Genomic DNA, 8,282 nt, shown 5'->3' with positions numbered 1-8,282 from the left:
TAAATGAACTGTGTACAATAATTATTTCTAAAAAGAAAAATTTTTAAAAGGTTTCTCAAATGTGAAATTATAAACAGATTCAGAGTATTTGATATATTAGGTAAACTGTTCAAGATTTTCGGTGCATAATGCGAAAAAGAGTGTCGTCCATTATTTAGTCACGGTATTAACAGAAGGAACCCGTAAAAGCAGTCCATCAGATGAGCGGAGCAAACGAACCGGTTGATATTTGACACGGAGTGGAGACAAGTAGTAAGGACCTATAAATCATTTTAAATTTTTATGTTAAAAGCAGTATTTTAAAATCAATGCCTACATCAAAGGCACGCCAGTGCAAGTCTTTCATGACAGGTGTTAGATGGTCGGATCTTCCTATTCCCGAAAACCACAATCGCGCGGCACAGATCTGATCTCATCGTTGCAGATTATCCATTTCTCTATTATGTAACAGTATCAACTCTTACAATAATCTTAGCGCGACATGAAGAAAGCCGCGCCATTGACCATCGTCTTGAGGTGATCCTTGCTAAGATCCTCAATCTGCCTATAAATCAGCTAGGATAGCCTTTTTGCAAAAGTTTGTCTTTCTATTTGGGTTGAACTAAAACCAGACGTGATTAATCGATAAGCCGATAATCGCTTTTAATCGATAGTAATCGATATCAATCATCGATGAATATCGATTTTCGATATCGATCGATAGAAATCGATAAAGAAAAAAGTTGTGACTTCGATTAATACCGATGATTTTCCGATAGAAATCGACAATGATGATGACTTTCGATTATTATCGATTCCTATCGATTGTTATCGATTTTTTGATCGATAATAATCCATAAATTATTTTTTCTGTGACTTTGATTTGTATCGATTTCCGATATTAATCGGCGGAATCGATTGATTTCCGATATCGATTTTTATCGATTAACTACGTCTGGACTAAAATTATAAACTCAGTCTGGTGGTCGTAACTAGGCTAGCGTTGCCAACGGAAAAATCACTAAGAATGGGATTCTGGACAAAACGATAACCATACTAAATGACCTCTGTTTTGCTAGGATTTCACACGAAATTATTCTTGGCCCGGATAGCACCCTTGGTCACCAGAACTCACCGAAGACGAACGGGAACGAGGCTAAAACGGATGACGTTTGCATGATACATCAGGTCGCTTTTGTCACGAGTGTCCCGTCTTCAAAGTATTAAACATGCTTTTGTTATCCATTTTTTGATGGAAAACAAAAGGGGACATTAGAATAAGTCGAGTAACCAGGATAACTCCAAAAGAATGTTTTCAGAGAAATTTTGTCCCTTTTAACAGCTTGCTTGTAATTACTGGCGACAGAGAGATAAAAACAACACAACATAAACTAATCCACAACACACTTTTTCTTTGTGTTATGCGGTCTACTTTCACGCTCTGCTAGTACGTCCCTTAATAATTAAACAAGGAAGTTGCAGATTTTAATTGATTTACAGATCAGACTGCTTTTATGAGTCTGGGGCTTGTGGCTCAGAATTGCTTTAGTACGTAAACTTTTCCATTTTCTTTTTGGGTTTTGTGCAGTTTGTGCAAAAATCATATCCATAGAATGATATGCAAAACTGTTTGCCGTGCAATTTTAGTTTCCCGCTAAATGTGGATATATGGGGGAACTCAGGCAAACCTTAGAAAAACTGTTGATCATTATGGTGTTTCTATCATCCATCGGTTTTTATTATCACGTACTTTTGTTAGTAAAACCTATCGGAATACATTTTCGTTTTACATCAGTTACATTCCTAATCCTCCCAAAGGCTTCCGTTTTCAATAGGACAAGCCCCGAGTGTCATGATAGCCTTATTAAGCTTTGTTTTTCATTCTCTCTTTGTTTTGTTTTGAGATTAACAGATCGTTTGCTGCTAAACGTTAGCATATATTTATTCATAATCTTTAAACAAGTACCGCTATTTGACAAAGAGTAAGCTAAACTTTCAAAACTATCATCGGAACAGGCATACGGCGCTGTTTTGTGTACTAACATATTTCGTCGCAAGTTTAAAATGACCTTTACTTCAATCTGTCGTCATCAAACAATGCTATAAGGGTCTAGCATGTAAATACAGGTAAGGGATTTCATTTCACTTACTCGAGCGCTTTTGATTTAGCTTGTAAACACACGAATGAACGGCAAAAACAGATGAAATGAAGCGAGAGGGCGAAGGGTGATGTTAGTATCTTCGAGTTGTTTCTCAAGACAGCTTTTAGCGGTTGAAACCATTCGATCATTTTTCGATATTAGAGCTAAAAGAGTTCCATGGGATTGTTTCCTTTTCAGTATGTTGTTGGATAAGTTTTCAAAGTTGCACGAAAAAAATTGCTCAGGTCACCCAGCTGTAGCCGAGTTTCAGCAAGGATTCCAGGCCGCAGAAGTGAGTTTGCGTTAACGCAGCGTATGATTAAAACAGATTCCGATCCGGACTTAGTGCTTGTCTTTTTTAAAAAAATTTCCTTTGTAAACTTATTTCTAGATTTTTTCTTAGCAAATTTTGGACGAAGGCATATATAAATGGAACACTTCTCCCCTCGTAGAAATTTTATCAGTGGGAAATTTGTCGGGTTCTTTTGATAGATTAGCGAAAAATTCTTGCAAGGGCGGCAACTGAACTTGGACAAACAGCAGCAGCAAGGGAAAGCCGAATCTTGTTGTAGATCAGGATCAGCAGATACATTCCTTAGTGAGTGGCACTGGACGGCTCTGTTCCTGCCTGGTTTAATAAGAAGCAACCGATAACAATTACTGAAAAACTTTGGAAATGACTGGATCGGAAGAATTGAAAACGTCTAAAAACATGCAAGCTAATAATATAAAGGTCTGGTTGTGCACAAAAAATATATAGAGTTGACAGTATTTTCGGCTTAATGACGCTCAGCACCGATCATTGCCATACGGAAGGTAGTGGTTTCACCCCAAAGTTTTCGACCTCGCCTCTCGGATCTGCCACTGCATCTCAGGGCCTCACTGAACAGAACCTTTTTGTAAGCTAAGTGGGCTCCTTCCTAAAATATCATTGTCATTATCATTAATCTTCGCATGATACCGTAAAGTTCCGAAAATAAGCCCCGGGGCTGATATTTTTCAAAGGCCCTTTTTGAGGAACTTATTTTGCGAGGGGCTTATATTCGGAGGGGCTTATGTACGGAGGGAAATTTGCGTTTCAAAATCGATTGGGCTAGCTTGTAGTGGGAAGGAAATTTACCATTTTTGCTTTGTTTTACTTTGTATTCAAGGGTAAATTCCAAGTACAAGGCCCCCGGGGGGCTTATATTCGGAGGGGCGATTTAACGGAGGGTTTTTTGCGTTACGATTTTGGGGGGCTTATATATGGGGGGGCTTATTTTCGGAATTTTACGGTATATTCTTCTTGATAATATCCTTCGCCAAGTGTGTCTAATAATATAAATACTTTCTCGAACACGATCAAACTAGGGAGGGGGGAAATTCACAAAGGGCATACTTGCTTAGCGGTAAAACCACTATAAACTAACAAAACATATAAACTTCTTCCGGATTTTTCACACCGGTGCCCTTATTTTGACAGCTGTGAAATGGGAAACAGCGTGAGAAAAACGCGAATGATGCGCGTACTTCCAGACCCCAACGCCGAACTCTTGCCAACGGACAGCCGAATACTCGAAGAACTGGGACATGGTAGAGGGAGAAGATATTTTCGTCCTAAGTATAGAGATATCATAAACACGATGCACATTCTTACAGCTCTTATCGGCAATTTTAACAGTCCTTACCGAAAGCTTGGTCGCGCTGGCTTGTTGCTATGGTTATTGAGCATGTCTATTAACTTCATGTACGATGGGTACGAGTCACGTGTCAAGTATGGCTACCCGTGGATGAGTGTGCGAGGCTTGCTTTGGATCACGTGCTGTTTGGGTACATGGTTTACCATTCGTCGCACAATGCCTTGGTTTGAGCAGAATCTCTGTAAACTGGAGAATGACAAGCTCTACAGAAGAGTGTTGCAAGACATGTCTGGTACAACCGAGGTGCGTGATTGCCGACTCGTGTGTCTTGCCTATTTTTCTGTTTGCAGAGTACTATAGAGAGGAGAAGTGTGACGTCACGTTACTCTGGTAGCAAACTTTCTGGATTACAACAAAAAATTTGGATTGGGAAAAGAGCAACACAAAAATTCTCTTTTTCTCTTTCTAAGCTTAGATTCGCTCCTTTCGGATTCAACCCAGAACATTTCGCCGACATTTGACAAATTAAATGAAATTGAGTTTGAAACAGTGCGAATCCACTGTTTAAGTGCCTTTTTGATTTGTTGTCACCCAGAAATTTTGCTACCATGGCAACGTGACGTAACGACTTTTCCCCTCTACTGAGTTACTTGTATTTCAAGCTTCATTGACAATACCTTTTAAAAGAACACCTCTCCCTCCGCCGACCCCTTAACCTGACCAAACTGAGACGAACACTGACGTGAATAAAATCTTTGCAGCGAGTTCCACCTACATTCCGTCTCCCCAAGCCTCCCTCACAGAGATTGGGCAGAGCGACAAATTGGGCACCGGCAGTCGTGTTTAGTCTTTTCCCCGCGCTTTTCCGCCGTCAACTGACGTTCAGGACCTCATCCTGTTGCTAATGGTCAGTGTTCATAGTCGCCACAGTTTTTTACCCCATGAGATTTCTTTATTATTTAACGAATCACAGTTTTTTTTGTTGTCCGACAGAAACTGCCGTACTTTCTGGTACTGTTTTCTCTAGCTGCTGGTTCTCTTCAGTATGGCATAATGCGAAGAGACCAAGCAACACATCTCGCATTTGGAAAGACAACGCACGTGGCTTTGGGCGTGGTTTTGCACGTGCTGAGATTTATTAGCGGTGTGCACGTGTATTACGCCTTGGCACTGTTCTGGAGCGTGCCCACGTGCGTAATGCTAATGGCAGGATACTCAATGATTGAATACCAAGGTAACAACCGATGTTGAAACCTCGTCCCTGGGATTTTTCCTTATGGAAAAGCCCCAACTAAGAGGTCTCTGATGTTACATTGAACACACAACTTTGTCTAACCCGGCAATGAAAAAGTGCTCTGAAATTGGCCAGGCGTCTGCCGAATACCAGGAAAACGAGACCTCTGCTAGCACGGACGAAACTGATTTACTCGAAAACTTGAAATCGCTTAATCAGAAGTTGCCTTTTGATCTAATATCCGGTTACCAAGCCAATTACATTGAACTCATACCATAACTTAATTCTTAACAAATCTAGGCTAATTTTAATCTTATACATCTTCTACAGATAGCTGATAACTCAAATAGTGCGTTACATTTAAGGTTGTTTTTAAAATTATTATGTCGACAGATCTTACCGCAACAAGATTAAAATTCAAAAGCTCACCCTTAACGCTGAGACAAGCCGTTGAAAGTTACAACGAAAGGGTAAAATTTGTTCAAGACTCATCATCGGCTTGTGTGGTAAGTTTTGAGAGAAAATTATGTTGAAACGGTGCCCACGGTTTTCGTTTAGAAATGGTTTACTATTATCAGAAATTGCCTGTCTTTTTAGCGATCTTTCTTCCGTAAATCCCGGCTTTTCTCTTTCGATTTTCTGCCCCTCTTCTTTTCTGTACATGTCTATGGTACATAGTAAGCTGTGTTGTAATTTGGCAAGCGAGCTGTGCAGATCAGGAACCCATAGACTCCTATAGGAAGATATAGGAGCGCAGAAACTCACAATGACACGAAATTTACTTCATAACATAAAGTAAAGGCCATTGATATTAGACAAGTCAAGCACGAAGGTGTCGCTTTAACAACCTCAAACAAAGTAGAGTGGAGAGATCTTAGTTCAAGGCAGTTTTTTGCCACTCTACAAGGGAGAATGGGTACAAAATTTAAAACGGTGCAAAGATTTCTGGAGTCGTTTAGGTAGACAAGCGTTACTTATGATCGGTTGATGGTTGCCTTGAATACAATAATGACTAACGCTTATCCACCCAAACAATCTCAGAAATCGCTACGTCCCAAGCCTGTTACATGGTCATTCTCCCTGGAATATATGAAGTGGAGAATAAGGGCGAATAGGTATGGAACGTTCAGTTCAAAGATTCCTGGGATTGTTTGGATGGGAAACACATATACAAACGATAATTGATTATTGGCTGCATTTGAATACTGTCCACCAATGCTTGTCAACCCAAAAGATCCCAGAGATCCTTGCGCTGAACGCTTGCATCCATTCTCTCTGTAATTATGAAGTGGTGTATTTTGAATGGTTAGTTTAACCTTGCTCATGATTAGCCTTTGCCATTTTTTTTCTTTAGGTGATACTTTGTGTTCTGATTGCCTTCTCTGTCATATCATTAGCTGTAAACGCGTACGTGTTCCTTTTTCTGCATCGATCATTGTATCTGTATATAGTCCAAGCCCTGCTGCCTCTTGTGTTGGCGACCTACCCTCTGAGTACAGCTTCGTGGGTCACGAAACAATACCACTGGTAAGTGACCCGTCACACAACACTCTTCTGGTGGGAGGAGTAGTCTGAAGGAAAGGCCGTTCAAAATGTGGATCACTGAACGCTATCCACTAGATAAAATCTCTATCCAGTGGATAGCCCAGTTAGTTTTCCTATTACTTATTGGCTGAAAAGTGATTTATCCGATAGATACCGCTTTTGAAGCACTATTTTTTTCAAGTTTTTCGGGTGAGACACGTGCGACGGAGGGAAAAAAGCGTCCATTTTGCATGCTAGGGAAGGAGCTTCGTGTTATATACGGGGAAAGCGCAACCTGAGATCAGGCCCAATTTTAGCGGTTCTCATACATTTTCTCTAACTGCTACCGCTAAAATTGATTGTTTTCGTTTCGCCTTGCCCGCCGGAATGTTATTTACAAAGCGAAACAAAAATTGAGCTTGATCTCTGGTTAGGGAAAGCGATACAAGCGAAGAACGTCACTTATAAAGTACAATAGCGTTCTTTTGAACTTAATTGCAACAAGTTTCGAAAAAAGAAAGACACGTTTTGCTAGTAACGTCCTTCATAACTTTTTTCATTAGGAAAAAGCACGCCGTAGTGATGCGGTGTGACGATAAAAAAACATACCAAAAAGTATTTAACCAAGAGTCGTCGGCTAAATAAAGAACGGTTTATGGTTACAGCCTGTATATGGCTCTGGCTCTGCACTATTATCTACACCCCACTTGCGCGCAATTTTGCCGCAGTTTTCATTCCGACAAGTTGTGGATTTACCGTTTGCATTTTACATTTCAGGCATCTTGTTGCGGTGGTTAAGGCCTGGGTCGAGATCTCTGATTCAGATTCCGACTCAGACGACGAGCAACAGCAGAAAACCATCAGTGTTCATTCCACGAGAGAATCATCAGCAGACCGCCATGAACTGTGGGCTCCACAGAGCCCTCTCCGAATTCACATGCCCGATACAGGTCACGTGATCGTGAGACCATACAATCAAGATGAAGTCAAGAGGCTTCGGAACGTATTTTCTGGATCCGCTCGATTTATTGGAAAGCTTCAGCAAAAGAGGACGCGGGCGAAGTTTCAGTTCGAAAAATACATCACCTACCTAGAAAAAGTTTCTCGAAATGTTGGCTTTTCTATCGGGGTCGTGCTGGTGACCTGGGACCTAGTTTCCACTGTATTTTTCTTTTTGATCTCTTTGATTGCGTTGTTTGTTCAGGAGTCCATATTTGGGAAGACAAAGAGCACTATTTCAATATAGAAAAAAAAAACAGCACAGTAATTTTTAGGGAGTTGTTATAAGTCCAAAAATGGAGTAAAAATTTTAGGTATAGGATAACCCCCGTTTTGGGGTTACTTTAACTCCTAATTTAACTCCAAATTTGGGGTCATTTTTACTCCTTAAAAAGAGTTCTTTTTACTCCCAGACTGGAGTTAAAATAACTCCGAAAATAGGGTGGTTTTTACTCTTTTTGGAGTTACCTCAACTCTGAAACTGGAGTAAAATGTTAGGTACAGGATAACTCCTTTTTTATGGTTATTTTAACTCGTCAATATCTGGGGTCATTTTTGCTCCTGAAAAAGAGTTCTTTAAACTCCTTTTTGGAGTGAAAATAACTCCCCAAAAAATAACTCCACTGTAAGGAGTTAAATTAACCCAACTAGAGGAGTTATTATAACTCCTTGAAAATTACTGTGAGGGCATTGTAAAAGACCTGGAAAAGAAATTCTAGCTTATGAATTTAATCACATCTTGTTTTTGAGAGTGAGAAGTTACAAAGTAACTGTATTAACAAACAT

General features: G+C 40.1%; 1 protein-coding gene across 1 annotated transcript; it reads left to right on the top strand.

Moving 5' to 3' along the window:
• Positions 1–3,586: 3,586 nt before the first annotated feature.
• Positions 3,587–7,743, top strand: LOC140934383 (uncharacterized). The gene is made up of 5 exons (XM_073384018.1): positions 3,587–4,042; positions 4,733–4,973; positions 5,367–5,479; positions 6,328–6,500; positions 7,275–7,743. The coding sequence occupies exons 1-5, from the start codon at positions 3,590–3,592 to the stop codon at positions 7,741–7,743; spliced, it is 1,449 nt and encodes a 482-aa protein (XP_073240119.1). The 5' UTR covers positions 3,587–3,589.
• Positions 7,744–8,282: the final 539 nt, after the last annotated feature.

This window comes from Porites lutea, chromosome 1, assembly GCF_958299795.1.
Source record: "Porites lutea chromosome 1, jaPorLute2.1, whole genome shotgun sequence".
Classification (NCBI taxonomy): domain Eukaryota; kingdom Metazoa; phylum Cnidaria; class Anthozoa; order Scleractinia; family Poritidae; genus Porites; species Porites lutea.
This window is presented reverse-complemented; position numbering and strand designations above follow the sequence as displayed.

Coding starts and splice junctions, on each gene's coding strand:
- LOC140934383 (XM_073384018.1), top strand. CDS start 3,590: ATGGGAAACAGCGTGAGAAAAACGCGAATGATGCGCGTACTTCCAGAC. Junction 4,974..5,366: donor CTCAATGATTGAATACCAAG/GTAACAACCGAT, acceptor TTATGTCGACAG/ATCTTACCGCAACAAGATTA. Junction 5,480..6,327: donor ACTCATCATCGGCTTGTGTG/GTAAGTTTTGAG, acceptor TTTTTTCTTTAG/GTGATACTTTGTGTTCTGAT.